We start from the raw sequence: 17,119 nt of genomic DNA, 5'->3' as shown, positions 1-17,119 counted from the left end.
ACTTTGATGAAAGGTTTTGATCCACTTCAAATTGTTGACTACTGTATATAGAACATACTTTTTTGGCGGTCATGAAGTAATTACTTACTCAAAATAAGTACTTACTCAAGAGAGTATGCCATTTCGGACACAGCCTAGGTGTGTTTGACTTGAAGCGGCGCTGTAAAGACCGGTCAGTGTATGACATTAAAGTACAGAGAGAGCGATTAGAGAGAAGCTCTGTTTGCTTTCAAATCGCTCTTGCAGTCATAGACTGTAAAAAAATGCAGTACTTTGATGTCATACACCGATAAGTCTGCACAGCGCCGCTTCAAGTCAAACACACCTCTTGTTTTGTGAATCAGTTCAATTGAATCATTAAAAAGATTTGATTCAAAAAGAACGATTCATTCACCAATCAGACGCAACCATATTGACAATCATCAGAAATCTCACATAGCTTCACCAATGTGTGCAGAAATTGTGCCCTTATTCTTTGAAAAACATGTTATATAATATTTTTATTAATGTTATATATTTAGATTTCATGTTGGGAGTTCCCAGAAATAGGAAAGAGCATCATGTGGTCCCTGGAGTCTGGCACATACTATGTTCTGCTTAAAGGTGGTATCAGTGATTTCAGGCCCAAAAATGTTTTTATCACATTCATCTAATCTTTCCTAACGATCCGCTGGCTGCCCGCCCCATAAGCATGCTGTCAAAAAAAAGGCGTCTCTCCCCCTGTCGGTGATTGGTTGGAACACTATTTGTTTTGGTTTTGAGTGTTTGGCTAAACCATTTGTTTTTGTGTGCAGATCTCAGAGCCTAGGCTGCCTACAGAGACGCGTTTTTTTTGACAGCATGCTTATGGGGCGGGCAGCCAGCGGATCGTTAGGAAAGATTAGATGAATGTGATAAAAATATTTTTGGGCCTGAAATCACTGATACCACCTTTAATATTAGTGTTAATATCAGTGTTTTAAAAAATATTTTAACATGTAAAAAACACTGAGCATTGTTGTCAGATTGACACCAACATGTAATAAGAAATATTTTATGTAATGTGTATTTTCAAAATTAAATGTACAGAGAAATGCAAACTAAGGATGCTCAGGTCAAAGGCCATATATACTTAACTAACAGTAGAACTAACAGTCATATGATTAGCTTAGATCATTACAAACCAATCACCAGAACAAATCACAGTGAAGAAGACTTGAGTGACATTGATTTTTACTCAACTGTATGATTTAAATGTACATGTATCTTTCTATTCAGGAGACTCACTTGGTTGTTGTGGCCAGTGATCTCCCAGCTGTGAACAAAACTTCGTTAAATAAAACTTAATAGATTCTACGGTCAAAAGACAACAAAAGAAACAGCTCAAGAGTGACTGAGGTAGTGGTAGTAGCTTCTTCATGGGATGCCATCACCTTACTTCAGGGAAGTATTGTATTGTATTGTAAGTATTAAGATAATTCAGGGAATTACCTCGAGATACTGTAGTTATTATTTTTAACAACTGGAAGTTGTTAAAACTAATTATCTGTGTCCCAGTTATATTTTGAATCCAAAATAGTATGCATGCTTTCACGCCAACTTATTGCACAACATTGTGATGGTTCACCTTCAACTTTTCAGTTGTACAAAAGTGGAAAGACGAAAGTCTATATAATGCTGATAATCCTGACATGAATTAAGAAGCTAAAACAGATGCAAATGACTATGGTATAATGGTCTATGGTATAAGACACAGTTTTATCACATGACCTGGCAGTGTGCCCCAATACTCACACTGTCACATTACTAAAATGATGTATGTTTCTATGCCCAGTGAAGTGCATACTTCTAGAGCACAAGTGTGTAAGTTTTATGTTAAAATACTTACTCCAGTCTCAGATCAACATGCAGAATATAATATGAACAAGCACATTTCAATTGGGGTAATACAGCATTTATTCGGACATAATTACTTGCTTATCTCCTTTATCACAATGCTTTAATTATTATGGTTTTATTCAAAATAATAAACATTTTCCAACATTCATACCAAATAAAAGAATATTCAGCCATTTTGATCTGATGTAATTCAGCACAGTGTCACAGCTCTGGTCTGCAGTTTTCCTGAATTAAAGATCGATAACTATAAACAGCGTGTGAAAGGCTGGGCAATACATGTTTGATTTTTACAAAATTAGTCACGTTCCGGTATACATGCAAAAGGGTAACTAGCATAATGCATTCTGACGGGTCAGAGAATGAGGAAAAACAGACCGTTACGGTGTGTTAGACGCGCATCAGTGATATCAGTGTCCTGATGACCTCTCAGACGAGTCGGAACTTTCTCTACATCTGTATTTCAATTGTTTAGATCATGTGGCGATCATGTGTTTGACTAATCTGCAATGGAGAGACGTGTAACAGATATATCATTATTACTTTTATTCATTTCTGTTCGTCCCACTTTTTTGGAGATAAAGTACTTTCTAAAGACCAATGACTTAATGTGTCACCTCAACATTGTCAAATGGCTCCCTGTGTTTCAGATCATGCTGGGGGCCGCACTGAACAGAGCAAGGTCTCCCTCTATGTGCAGACGAGTGACATCCTCCATCCCGCCTGTTCTGTGCTCAAACTCCAGCAGATGCACCCCGTCCACAGCCACCTTAAACCCGTCTGTCTCCACCAGGATCTTCAGCTGCACACAAAAACACATTAGGGCCATGAACACAGCACATAAGTTTGGTTGTCAATTCACCTTTTAGTGCTTAGTCCTGTTCTGTACTGTAAGAAATTGTAGTCTGCCTCGACCCAGATTCCACTCCAAACTATATTTTAGAATGAGCACATCCCCAAAATGGCTTAATTATCATAGAGATAAAAGAAAGTCAAGTTATATTGTTTCTTCACCATTTGGGTTGATCACATCCTGAGCAAATGGTCATTATCAATTGTAGAATGGGAATGGGTGTAGGAAACAGAGAACCTTCTCAGACAATGGGGTGTCACAACTTCATTATCATACAGATCACAGCTGTTGCAACAAGAGCAACTTCATTTACATGAAGAGTGGTAAAACTGTAACAGGATAAAAGGTTTGAGATTTGGATGTTCTGGGTTAATTCTGACGCCGGTGAACCCAAGGTGCTTTGTGTACCTTGCCACTGCTAAGCTGTAATAAACTTCATTTTTGAGATCTTCGACGTCCACATCATTTTTTTCTTACAGTACACACACAGTTCAGTAACATAAGTTCAACTTCTGAAAAATTCAGGTAGTGACAAACCGCTTTTACACAATACTACGCAGTGTGAACCGAACGGAACTGAACAACCAGCTGTTAATGACACATCTTCTGTGTGTTCTGTGTGTTCTTCTCCGGTTCTCAGTAAAAAATCGAACTGTACTGTTCTCTACCCACAGTTTGGCATACATTTGCACCGCGGTTCTTCTTAAATCTGACGATGCATATGCATCTATACTATGGTTTGTTGGAAGAAAAAAAACACACGCAAGACAGACAGATAGAGTTAGGCTTATGTATGTTTCTGTCGATGGATACGCATTCTGGCTTCCCCTAAACTTTGTTATAAACTTCTCCTAAACATGACCAGTCATTTACGCCGTCATCACCGGGTGTTGATAGCGCGCGAGTGCAGGTGACACTTGAACAGCACATATTGCTATGTTTAAAATAAACTAATGGAAACCTTGCCAATTTAAACATTTAAGCGCAAGAACACAGAAAGCGTGTGTACAGCGGGCAAATATTGAATTCTCTTTAAGTCTTGCGCTTGAACGGACAAATTCACACACAAATTATGTCAACATGCCCATTTTGGCGAGTATCCTAGCAAACGTTGTAGGTTATGTCTTAAGTTAACGTAAACAGCCGAGAAAGATGCATGTGTATCATTTTGGATCTGTGCATTATTTCTTAAAGTGACAGCAGCCTAATATTCCTGCTCTCTGTGTTTTTAAAGGGGGGGTGAAACCCTCAGTTTCAGTCAATCTCATGTTAAACTTGAGTACCTATAAAGTAGTACTGCATCCTTCATATCTCCAAAAAGTCTTTAGTTTTATTATATTATAAAAGAAAGATAGGCTGTACCGAGTCTTTCCAGAAAAAAAAGAGCGGCTGAAGGCGTGCCGTGTGGGCGGAGCTAAAGAATCACGAGCGCTGTTCACTGTTTACTTGCTGTGCTTACGCGCCGATAGCTAACAACACACAGACATTTGAAGCAGTTTTACTCACCACCTGCGGTTCCAACGCACGACCGTGAACCTTTATCGTTGGGACTGCTCCATCCTTAAGCATTAGACGATCTGCAAATCCGGCAAATACTTCCCTAAAGCCGAGCACAGCGCTTTGATGGGCGTACTGCTTTCGCTCTCTCGCTCTGGTCTACGGGTGCGCGCGCGCCCTGTGCCCTTAGGACCCGTATAAGGAAATTCTGCCCCATCTGACGTCACACATGCCCATACTCGAAAAAAACTTTTCGAAACTTGTGACAAACCGGAAGGAGTATTTTTGCCACAGAAATACTCCTTCAAACGTACAACTTTATTTTTTAAACTTTGTCCATGTTTAGCATGGGAATCCAACTCTTTAACAGTGTAAAAAACTCAGTATGCATGAAATAGCATTTCACCCCCCCTTTAATGTAAATCAAACAACAAAAGACAAGGACATCACTCAATGCTCTTGACTGAATAGCTTTTGTAACTTTAAGAATGATTCATATTTATTTTATTTATCCAGTGAAGATTATATGCAATGTTGTTTTACATTGATTACTTTATTCAGTTTCTGTGCTGTTAGATACTTAACCTGAAATGCACAGTTTATTTTATTTGCTATTATTTGCTCTATTGTATTTGTTTGTGCTGTTGATTGTAGTTTGATTATTTGTTCTTAATTTCCTTGTTTTTATTTGACCGTAGTCCCTTTTCCCCCTGAACACCGAACCATACCGAAACCGTGACCCTAAAACCGTGATAAAAAAACGAACCGTGAGAAATTTGAACCGCTATACTCGCAGTGCAAGAAAACCAAAGAGAAAGAGGTACGAGGGTTGACTCGTTTTTGTTGCCAGATCTTGTTAAAACAGCAAACAAGAACATACATTTATTTTGGAAATACAGCCGAAAAATTGCAATTTGCACCTGTCTACTTTAATAACCGCATAAACTGGATGAGCCAAGCCCAAAGACACTTATAGTAAGTGGACATGTCAACACTGCAAAGCTGCCTTCCAAACATAAACAGAACTCTGCCTCTGTCGACGGTGGTTTGGTTCAAATAAACACAACGAGTCTTTGATCACTGTATCACTTTGGTAAAAAAAATAGAGGATACCAAACGCGCAATATGCCAGGACTTCGCTATGGTTACCATGGTGTCAATCATCGCAATTTCAGGAGCGAGTCATGTTCTGTACAAGGAATGATAATTCAGGGGATTCACTCCCATATTTCAATGCGGTTGTCACTCCTGAAACCGTACAGTGTGTACGTGGCCTATGGGAACACAACTGAAATCAGGCATGGTTTAAATTCCTTCTCTGAAGGTAAATCAGAAGGCCGTACCTCAAACTGTCTGCCCTGCACAAAGGGAAAGCCTCCATCTCTCTCCTCGGGACCCCAGCAGCCTCCGAATTCTGTGTTCCGTACGATGGTGTTCTCGTGGAAACGGGGGTTGAAATGGAAAACCACATCATGCCCCCTCACAAAATCTACATGGAACCTAAGCAAAGAGAAGTGAGTGTTTGCTTTGGACACGGTGAAGTAATGCTGTGTTTTGTTACATAAATGTGTGTGTTACCTGTTTCCTCCGGGTACCGGCTCACCCACGATAGTGATCAGGAGGCCGGGCATTATCCCTGCATGCAGCGGTAGATCGTACGGCAATGGCTAAAACACACATACACACAAACAGAAGTTATTTGAAGTCCTTAACAGGTTTAACAGGTCTCTACAAGAAGAATATATGTAAGAATTTATCCTTCATCCTTGTTATTGTAGATAGCCTACTGATATTGTAAATAGGGATGTAAAAAATGTAATATCTGGCATGTTATAGCTGATAACCAATAAAAGGCGGATTAAGTAAAAATGAACCATAAATGCTACAATTATAATATGCAGCATGAATACTGGATATTAATTTTGAGATATGCTAAAGATTATTTTTAATAGCCTAGTGTTATTAATTATTTGTGTTTTCACAGATTAACTTGATTTTAGAAATGAATGTAAATAAGTGACAGCAAAGGTAATCTAAATGTAAAAATAGGGGAAATTAGCATGTATAACTACATATCCAATAACAACTGATACTATTAAAATGTAAAGCTAATAGCCTAATATCGACCAATAACCATATGGAGATATAATGTGCATCCCTAATTGCAAAGAAAAGACCTGCAAGCAGCTACACGTTATGATCTCTATCATAAAATGAACTCTATATTCCGAAATTTGACTGCACAATAAAGATAAGAGACACAAAATTGCAATCTCTTACAAATACACTACAGTTCAAAAGTTTAGGGTCTGTACAAATTTGTTTTTAAAAGAAGTCTCTTATGCTTATAAATGCATAAATAATTATCTCATACTTTTATTTGATCGAAAATACAGTATGAACAGTAATGCTGTGTAATATTATTATAATTTAAAATTTAAAAATAACCTATTCCTGGGATGCAAAGCTGAATGTTCAGCATCATTACTCCAGTATTCAGTGTCACATGATCCTTTGCTGATTTGCTGCTCAAAATGTATTTTTTCAGGATTCTTTGATGAATAGAAAGTTCAAAAGAACAGCATTTATTCAAAATAGAAATCGTTTGTAACATTAAAATGTTTTACTGTCATTTTTGATCAATTTAATACACCCTTGCTAAATAAAAGTATTTAAATACATCTTGCAGACCCCAAAACTTTTAATAAAGTTATTATTATAATAATTTGTTACATTTATATAACGCTTTTCTGGGTACTCAAAGCACTTTACATAGAAGAGGGGAATCTCCTCAACCACCACGTGTCTATTCACCAATAAATGTCTATTCACCAATAAACTGTGATTAAGTACAAAGAACAAATATGCGCATAATCATTATCTTAATGTTGGATTAGCCCTGTTCCCATGAGAGCTCAGAGTTTTACACATGAAGTACTTGACAGGTTTCATCATCCTTTAATACATTTACTCATTATGTCTCTAACTTTCTTCCATTCTCCATTTTAAAATTCCATGGCTTTTCCATAGTGTGCAAAATAACACGAAGCCCTTCCTGACATTTAACTGGACTGTTCAATTCAACGGAAAATTTTTCCAACTTAAACTCTAATAGAAGCTAGTTACTCAACGTCATAAAAGCTTATGTATACTAAACAGCAAACACCCAAAACAAATCCAAACACACGTCCCTTTTTTCCCTGTCTTATTTTAGCCAATGCCAAGTCAGAGATCACATGACATCAAGTTTATAAACAACTTTGCTATGGCAACACTGTGACAAATCTCATAAACTGCCAAACCCTGATTCCAAACCCCACCCACTGACTCATTATTCCTTTCAGTGAAAAAAGATTAAACACACACTACCTTTCAAAAGTTGGAATAAGTAAGATCTTTTTTTTTTATAAAAGATATTTATATTTTTATTCAGCAGACACATTAAACTGATCAAAAGTGACATTTAAGATACAACATATTTCCATTTCCAATAAATGCTATTCTTTTTAACTTTCTATTCATTAAAGTATCCTGAAAAAAGTATCACATTTTCCTAATCAGCATATTAGAATATCTGAAAGATCAATTTTAAAATATATTTAAATAGAAAACAATCATTTAAAATTGTAATAATAGTTGTACTGTCTTTTTGATCATAGCCTTGTAAGAATAAGAGATTTCAAAAACACTGACCGCAAACTTTTGCCTGATAGTGCAAAAGCTTGTCAGCTTCTCAACAATATCTGACAAAAGCTGACTTTCAACATACAATAAATTGAGCCCATTATAAACCTTAAATTTCAATTATAGCACACATCTGTTTGTTGTATAAACACAAAGTGCATTGTTTATTTTTTCTCTTTTTTATGCAATAACATCATTAAAACATACACCTGTAAATAGTATTAAAATAATCACGAGTGTACTTTGCAGAAAGTGTCTCAGCTACATTAAATATGTGCATTTGTTTGCAAAGGTGATATGCAAATGTATCAGCATGAGTTTGTGTTAAATGTCCAGAACTCTGATTGGATGTTAACTGGGGTCTTTGTGATGGCTGCAGTGCTGTCCTCCTCCTGTGATTGGCTGAGCTGTTCATTGTGCTCAAAAATATGGAGGTCTATATGGTGGCTGAAAAACAAGAAGAGGAGCTTTTGAGATCTGTAGTTTTAACGTGATCCAGCAGAATGAGACCACCGCAGGAACATCCCAGACCTCAAGAGCTAAACCTACAACCCTGAAAGCAACACTTATGTCACCAACACTTTGATAAAATTAACTCCAGCAGACCGAAAAACAAATCCCCAGCAACCACCAAACCAAGCCAATCCCACACACTTATATGCGGACTCGCACATGCAAATCCCTTTATACACTAGGGCTGGGTTGACAATATTCATTTCTCGATTTTAATCGATTCTCATTTTAATGAACCGAAATCGACCCGTCTCTGAATTCAAAAATAATTTTCAAGTAGAAATGTAATTTTTATCATAAAGTTTATATTATTATAAAAACTTCCTTATGTGCAATTTAAATGTTTGTATACAAATCAGCTGTTAATTTGAACCTTTTATTTTATAGTAATGTACCAACTGACAGGGTTCCCCTATATAGTTACAGGATTAGTTATCACTACAGGGAGAAAAATAACTCTCATGTAACTGTACCCGATATACAGTATATCCTCATGAATTGAGTTAGAAACTGAATTGAATCGCAAGCCTGTGGACTGAAATCGAATCAAATCTTGAAATTTGTGTCAATATCCAGCCCTATTATACACCCATTCATACGGTCATAATTACTCACCAGCATTCCCCCTGGAGCTGCAGGCCCTCCGTATGGTCCCATGGGCCCTGGACCGTAGCCTCCTGGTGGGCCAGGTTGAGGAGGGAAGCCCCCTCCGTGTGTACCCCAGGACCCTGGTGGTATTGGCGGAAACATTCCTCCTGCATATCCTGGGCCTCCATCTGGTGGAAAGGCACCAGGGCCTCCTGGGCCGTACATGCCAGGCCCAGATGGACCTGGTGGGTAAGGCACATTTGGATATGGGCCCTGTGGAGCCCCAGGTGGGGAAGGGAACTGTCCAGGAACAGGGTATGGCATGGGTGCCCCACCTGGTGGGAACTGACCTGGCATCGAGGGAAACTGTCCTGGAGCTCCAGGGTTGGAGGGGAACTGTCCAGGTACGCCCGGACCTGGAGGGTATCCGCCCGGACCTGGAGGGTATCCACCCGGGGCAGCCGGGGCTCCAGGAAACTGGCCCGGGGCTCCTGGGCCGGGTGGAAAGGAACCAGGGGCAGATGGCCCGCTCTGGGGAAAGCCAGAAGGGGCTGTTGGTTGGCCAGGGCCTCCTGAGGATGGGAAATTAGGGCCACCAGGGGCCGCACCAGGCCATCCAGGATTAGTGGGGGGCGGAGCACCATTTCCAGGAGCTGATGGATTGGTGTGCCTAGTTTTTGATGCTTCACCAGAAACATCATCTGGGATTGCGTCCGCAAGCTTCAGGAAGAAGATGCAGGAGATATCACAGCAAATGAAACATCAACTGAATTTTAGCAAAAATACATTTGAACTGTTTTTATCGGTGCAAAGCCAAAGACTTACTAGGGCAAACAGTGGAGTTCAAAAGACTGAGACCAAATTGAAGATATGGGACTAAAAACCTGAATTAAACTTGTAAATAAACTTTTAGGACTTTGGAAAAAAAACTAAACAAAAACAAAGCAACATTATGATGTAAAATGAATCATGTTTAATATTTCTAGGTCAGTAATTAGGCAAATTTGTGACACTGATCTCACTTTAAGTTCATGCAGCTTGAGTGCTGCTGTCATTAAAGCAATATATATATATATATATATATATGAATGCTCAATAGAAACTTTTCCACTAGTGGTCTTACGCGTTTGGACCCCACTGTATTTTATAATACTGTATATCTTGGTATATCTATGACTATACAGAATTATTGAATATACTTGCTGAATAAAGAATACTAAATTAAATTGATGGGAAATGTAAATAACCGAGTCTACTAGTACAGTAATTTCTACTGCTGGTAACATGGATTAAATTACAAAGTTTCTTATTTTACTAACACAGGAGGAAAAACAAGCCCAAAATGATGAACTCAACAACAATTCATAAACAGTTTAAAAACTTACCGAAAAGTCTGCCATGGCCTAACAGAGAAACAAGAAGTGACATTTAATATCATACAATTGTATGCAAATCACAATCTGTCATAAATCTAGCACATGTAGACAACTAGTTATGAAGACGCTATTAATAAAGAGAGACGTCACTGGATTCAACACACTGTCGCAAATGGATATTTTAAACACTATACATTTAAAAATGATCTGGTTTAAGATGAAATCAGGCACCATTCTAACTATACACAAATCAAACTGTGTCATCTATACACATGCGCATTTTGGGTGAAATGTGAGCAGTTTTTTTAGAGCATAAGCACCTCGACTGGATCAGGGCCTGCGGTCCGGAGATACGGGTTTCTGAGCAGCACCAGGTCCCGTCGCCCGAAAAGATCCGAAAGTCAGTATTACTAAACTCTATACAGGAAGTGAGGTGATAACTGGAATATTGAGGGTTTTCAACGGCGTGTTTGAAAACAATGTGAGCACCAAATGATATGGATGAGACATTTACCGCTGTAGTTAAAGGCACAGATCAATCTACTGTGTTTATAGATCAGATATGAGCGCTACACACGCGCATGCTCCCCGATGGGCGTGTCATCTGAGGGATGGGCCGGTTTATCTGCGCATGCGTAGGGTTACTGTGACGGAGAGTGGGGAGGGGGGTGTTCAACCCTGGGATGCTTAAAATAAAACACCCATAATAAAATGAATCACACTCCCACAACTGGTTTATAAACTTTTCCGGTTTTTTAAATGTCCTTCCACGAACAGAGCCTGAAAAAGTAAAGATTTTCCAACAACTGGTGAATGTTGATGTGAAGGTTGACAAAAATGCTGATTGTCAACCTATGAGGCCAATATATGATTTTTTTGCTACCCTGATCCTAAAATTTGGGACATATCTACAATTTGAACCATGATTTGTGTGATTTTTCTGTCGCTACATTTTCCATAATTTGATATTTTCTACAATAAATATGAAAAAAAAAATCTGCTTAAAAAATTTGTGCGAAAACAAAATGTTATATTCCTGAAGCGCGTCCCAGTAGAAATGGGTGTTTCAAGGTTGTTATATATATATATATATATATATATATATATATATATATATATATATATATATATATATATATATATATATATATATATATATATATATTCATTTATTTATCTTATTTTATACAGTCTATGGGAGAGATAGAAGCATTAATTCGATATATAGTTAGTTAGTTAGCTATTTAATTAGAACAGATAGTAATCCAACCAAATCCTTTAATATGTCCCTGTGGGTGCGGAGAGATCTTGTTTGATACAGTCTATGGGAGAGATAGAAGCGTTAATTCGATAGTTCTTTCCATGAACATCAACCTGAGTTCATGTCAAAACGCTGCTGTTCTGGAATCAGACCGAGCTCGTCCTTTTATGGGTGAAACGAACTGATCCAGGAACAGTCAGCCATTCAAAGCCTGGCGCGTACAGGCGTTCTGATTGGTCAAACGAACGTCACGAGACGCGGCACGGCAGAACTCCTGCACTGCTGGGCTCGTGCTGTCTGTGAAAATGGTGAGTACAAAAACTGGCTTGGATTAATAAAAACATTTTAATGGCGGCTTTGTCTTATAGGATGTATAATAATACGGAAGCATTTCCAAATAACGCCGTAGGCCTCAAGGGTCAGTGATATGTGTATGTTAGAGAGGTTGTTGTTTTTTTAAGAGCCCTGTTGCAGTTCCACCCAGTGCTTTGTGATGAGCTGCATGTCAAACCCTCTCCTGCATCACACCGACTTATAAAGTTTACCAAAATACAGGAACGTTTGGCGTTACAATTACCCTAAAACTCTGTTTAGAATTTTCACGCGATATGATTGCCTTACATAAGTGATATGATGGAATTCCGGCGGCTCCCGGGGAATTCTCATTTCCTGTTGCGGGCAGGGACGTGCTCTGCTCACACTTCAGTATTTCAAGGAAATGCTGGAAAATCCGCTGTGCTGAGCGACAAAAAGACAGTGTGGCTGCTTTTCTTGGAATGACACGTCAAGTCACGATCAAACAATGTAATTTAATCGGAGCAGAAATGGCAAACAATGCAATGAAATAAATGCTTAGCATTCCACGACAAACACGTTTGCCCACTTCCCCCGCCACATCAACAGCTCAGAAAGTGTTGTTCTCCCCCTGATGACCCACACTCATTGTCCTAATGGAGGAGTTTTGTGAACTCCTAATCTTTGAAGACCCCATACAGCTGGATATTGTTGTGTGTTAGAGTAGACGGGTGGTTTCGTTGTATAGCATTATATTGAACTGATATGAATTAGAGTTTGTTAACAGAATAACAATTTCACAACCAGAAGAAATACATTGTAGTTTCCACTCTCTCTACTTTCAGTCTGGTTATTTCTTACAATAGGTCAGTGGTTCTCAACCTTGTTGACTCAAATACAGTATTAGTCAGTTTAATGTTGTACTTATTTTTAGCATTTTAATTTAGATTGTTAATTTGAACACTTATTGGAGCTTACAACTCTGTGTGTGTCCCTTACCTGTTCAGTCATATTGAAAGAGATTACCAGTAATTGGGAGTTTTTCAGGTTGATTGATTATTTATACACTACTAGTCAAAAGTTTGGACATGCTTGTCTAAGCCAACCGACAAGACGAGAGGAAAAACTTGAATGTGGTCGCTGGATACACCTAATGAACTATGGTTATACTATGACTGAGAGTGTGCTGAGCTGTTATTTAGACGAAGGATGGCTATTTTAAAGAAACCAAAATATAAATTACATTTACATGTAATCATTCAGCAGATGCTTTTATCCAAAGCGACTGAATATGAGGAGAACATTAGAAGGAATCAAACCAACAATTGGGCAACAATATGCAAGTGCTGTGACTAGTCCCTGTTAGTCTAACACAGTAGCAACGACAACTAAAATCAAATGAGAAAAGAAACAAGTACACTTACATGCTGCTGTCCAATTCTGTTGCTTGACCACTTCTCCTAAATATATAAATATTTTTTGTATTGTTTTTGGTCTACATAATTCACATACTTCTAATGTATTGTATAATTACACTGTAACACAGACACCTTCAAATAAAATGTAACCGCTGATATATTTTATAATATTTTAAAATGTGAAAAAATAGTAATAAGAAAAATGTGTGTGTGCAGAGTGAATCTTTAGTTGTGTGTGAGGTGGACGAAGACCTGGTGAAAAAGTTGCGCGATTTCCGCTTCAGGAAGGAAACCAATAATGCTGCCATCATCAGTGAGTTGAACTTAAATGAAACACTGAAACTGGTCCACATGTTCACACTTCCTCATATACCATGAGGATTGAATGTTGACATTGCTGTATTCTCCTCTGGTTACAGTGAAGATTGATAAAGACAAACAGCTGGTGATTCTGGAGGAGGAGCATGAGGTAAATTCACACACACATCATATAACCACTTTTATTGCATGAATACATAATAGACGGCTTTCCAGTGGAGATTACAATTGAACAGCTCAGTGGTGTAAACCAGGGTTTGATGTCTTGTAGGATATTTCCCCTGAAGATCTGAAGAATGAGCTACCGGAGAGACAGCCCAGATATCCTTAACTAAAACAAAGTCACTTTGTACACTACCATGATTTAAACTCTTTGAACTTATGGGACTTTCAAGAAATGTTCAACATTGAACAATCGTTAGTTTCCCTAACCTGTGACACATTTGTAGTCTACAGCTATAAGTACCAGCACGATGATGGGAGAGTGTCCTACCCTCTGTGTTTTATCTTCTCCAGTCCTGTTGGTAAAAAAAAATCTGTTTAAAAATGATTCAATATGCACAAACTCAGTAATATGAAGCAGTGCTATGTCTCCAATTCTCTAAAATGAAACACACTTTCCCAGGATGCAAACCTGAGCAGCAGATGATGTATGCTGGCAGCAAAAACAAACTGGTACAGACGGTGGAACTAACCAAGGTGAAACACTTGACCTTACACCCAGTGATGTTCTTTCTTTAAAGCAGTGTAGTGGGAATGGCTTCTAAATCTAATTTTTTCTCAGGTGTTTGAGATAAGGAACACCGAAGACCTGACAGAGGAGTGGCTAAGAGAGAAACTGGGCTTCTTCCGCTAAGAACAGACCGAACAAGCTACAACTCATGTTTAAAGAGTGACCGAGATGGGACCATCACCTCCAAACGGAGAGAATACCATAGTCCATCTGATACTGTCTGTTTGTGTATGTTTGAATGCTTCTGCCCAAACTCTAAACCCGCCTGTACCAGTTTAAGATGACAGATATTTGAGGTGCATAGACAAGAAAAGAAAAGATGAAAGCAAATTCCACAAGTACTCTGAACTATTCCTTGGATTTTAAGAACCATTCCACTCTCATCCCTGAGCAGTGAAGTATGTACTGGCCTGCACAGGCAATCCAGTCTTACTGCCATGATAGTTGGGTCATGTTGTGATTTTAGGCAATCCCATGTCCGCTATCCTACATGATCGATGACATGGCAACATATTTAAACATTCTAAAACTCTAACATGTGATGTGTTTTCCCAGTTATGTCTTCATGTAATGCCCTGATATTACAAGGGCCTTCGTAATGCATTTTCTACCTCTAATTTGGAGTATTTTTGACCAAACATTAATTATTTTGTTTTGATATCTGTTGAACTGTAATGGTAGGCGAAGGGTTCAGAAGTCGGGAGAAGTTGGGAGAGAGTATTTGATTATCGTATCTGACCTGTTGTCTTGAGTGTCATAAATTTATTCTGTTTTGCCTTTTTTTAAATCTGTTCTCACAAGCTGACAAACAAATCTCCACTAAAGATCTATAAATCTGTGAGGACAATTGGGTGAGAGTTCTGGGACTCATTTTTATTGATTTATTGTTTTTGGGAAAGGGGGTAAGGTACACATCACCCAGACAATCTGTCCCACCTTTTTGGAAATGTGTAGTTTTAGATGTACAGCGACAGGGGTTTGCTATGCTATGGTGTTATTTGGCCACAGGGATCATCTCCTAATTAATTCCTCTCTCTCTTTGTCCAGCTAAACACTGGAATAAAGCCGGTGTCACTATTCTTGAGTTTTTGCAAAGCATTGCTATTTCCATATTTATGTAAAAACAATCTTTCTATTGGCAAAATGTAAACACTGGAAATTAATGAAATGTTTACAGCTTAACAGAGTAATACGAATAGTTGGAGGAAGTGATATTGTGGTTTCGATTAGTAATACCTCTGCAGATCTTGCGTCTTTCAGAATCTGTGAGCTCTAATGTGGGTCAGGCTCATCTCTGTACATCTGTAGAACTTGTAACACCTGTGATTAGTGCTGTTTCTTATTAAACACTGATTGCTCACTTTGGTGGTTTATATGATGTGGACATCACATGATATGTCCCATACATTAGTGAACTGTGTATGCGTTTAATGTCAAATTTTTAATGACTGAAGATGCTTTTCCTGGTCATTTATAATCTCTTCAAACCAGAAAACCAGTTAACCTTTCAATATGTGTCTCAATTACATTTGTCTGCTGTTTTGAATAATTAAATACAAGGTTTTTTCCTTTGAAAATTTGACCATGTGTTTAACTGGAGTGTTCTTGATTGTATTCACACCTTTATTTTTAAACTTCTTAGTTGTGCATCATGTGTGTTCATGTCATGGTAGAGTGGTGGTACAGTAACTAGCCTAAAATGTAATATTGAGGTCATACGTTAAATTTGAGTATCTTACTGGTTTTAGCAAAGTTTACTGGTTGAAGTTGGTTGTAAGTGTATGATACATTATTCTGTCATGGATAATGGCCCTTACTTTTTAGGAGTGCAATGAAGACCTACCTATCCTGGCTACTGAGACTTAAGACCAATGTTCAGTCGGCTTGGGAAGGAAATATCTGCTAAGAGAGTAAATAATTCCATTAGACAAACAAGGTGATTTAGCCATGCCCATTACCATGACAAGTCAATTCTATATTCAATGACCGCTGGGTTTGCATTAGTAAAACAGTATTAGGTCAATGGCAAAAAGCATTAGAAAATTCTACCCACAGTTGTTTTCATGTGGTTTTGATTTAATCTGTCTGTTTGGGGCGCTATTGATCAAGTCCTTAACAAACATTCATCACCTGACGTGACGATGATATATTGTCATTTCATCTTGCCCCAGGAAGTGAAAGATTCCATTAGAGTAGCCTATGTCTTGTTTGTTTGCAGTTAGCTGGCTTTACATTTCCATAACATATCTGAATAATTCCTCTTTGTTTTTCAAATTGAATTTTTATTTTACCAACCACGAGTATAGTAGCCTAGGCCAACATGAATGTTGTAACATTCAGTACAACAAGAAGACTTCTGCAACTTATCACTTATTTTCAGGCCTGGTGGATTATATATGGCATATTTTCTAAACTTGGGGATGGGTCAAGATGCGAGTTTACAGGCAAAACAAGGAGAAATGCAAGAAGATCTCTTTAGCTTAGCAATTGTGTTTCCATATTAAAGCAGTTCAATCTCACATCACTTTCACTGCAACATGTAAAATATTCTCATATATTAGGCTCTTCAAGCTTTTATGTTCGTGATTCATATTTGTCAGTATTTTATAGCCCCTAAAGTCTAGTGTTAATGTTATTAATTCATTCAGCACATTTTATTAATAATATTAAATTTATTTATCAGTATGCATCTTTGTCTCTTAGACAAAT

General features: G+C 38.0%; 2 protein-coding genes across 5 annotated transcripts; one reads left to right on the top strand and one right to left on the bottom strand.

The window, feature by feature from the left end:
• Window positions 1-1,196: 1,196 nt before the first annotated feature.
• Window positions 1,197-12,330, bottom strand: lgals3a (lectin, galactoside binding soluble 3a). 4 transcript variants are annotated; one of them, XM_081351383.1, is made up of 8 exons: window positions 10,707-10,847; window positions 10,396-10,413; window positions 9,361-9,730; window positions 9,038-9,252; window positions 5,804-5,892; window positions 5,569-5,725; window positions 2,493-2,677; window positions 1,920-2,379 (listed from the first exon to the last, which is right to left on the bottom strand). In XM_081351383.1, exons 2-7 carry the CDS (start codon window positions 10,408-10,410, stop codon window positions 2,522-2,524), a joined length of 1,002 nt encoding a protein of 333 aa, XP_081207509.1. In that variant the 5' UTR covers window positions 10,411-10,413; window positions 10,707-10,847; the 3' UTR covers window positions 1,920-2,379; window positions 2,493-2,521. The 4 variants fall into 4 exon arrangements, with proteins under 4 accessions (XP_081207507.1, XP_081207508.1, XP_081207509.1 ...); XM_081351382.1 differs by having other exon boundaries at window positions 1,915-2,379; window positions 9,038-9,730; window positions 10,707-10,999; XM_081351381.1 differs by having other exon boundaries at window positions 1,197-2,677; window positions 9,038-9,730; window positions 10,707-10,985.
• On the top strand, window positions 11,889-15,991 carry gmfb (glia maturation factor, beta). Its single transcript, XM_081351390.1, has 7 exons — window positions 11,889-11,955; window positions 13,576-13,672; window positions 13,779-13,828; window positions 13,949-14,000; window positions 14,121-14,201; window positions 14,303-14,376; window positions 14,462-15,991. Exons 1-7 carry the CDS (start codon window positions 11,953-11,955, stop codon window positions 14,531-14,533), a joined length of 429 nt encoding a protein of 142 aa, XP_081207516.1. The 5' UTR covers window positions 11,889-11,952; the 3' UTR covers window positions 14,534-15,991.
• The last annotated feature ends 1,128 nt before the right edge of the window (window positions 15,992-17,119 follow it).

This window comes from Scardinius erythrophthalmus, assembly GCF_964197995.2.
Source record: "Scardinius erythrophthalmus genome assembly, chromosome: 21".
In the NCBI taxonomy this organism is placed as follows: Eukaryota; Metazoa; Chordata; class Actinopteri; order Cypriniformes; family Leuciscidae; genus Scardinius; species Scardinius erythrophthalmus.
The sequence above is the reverse complement of the archived record's forward strand: the minus strand, read 5'-3'. Positions and strand labels throughout refer to the sequence as shown.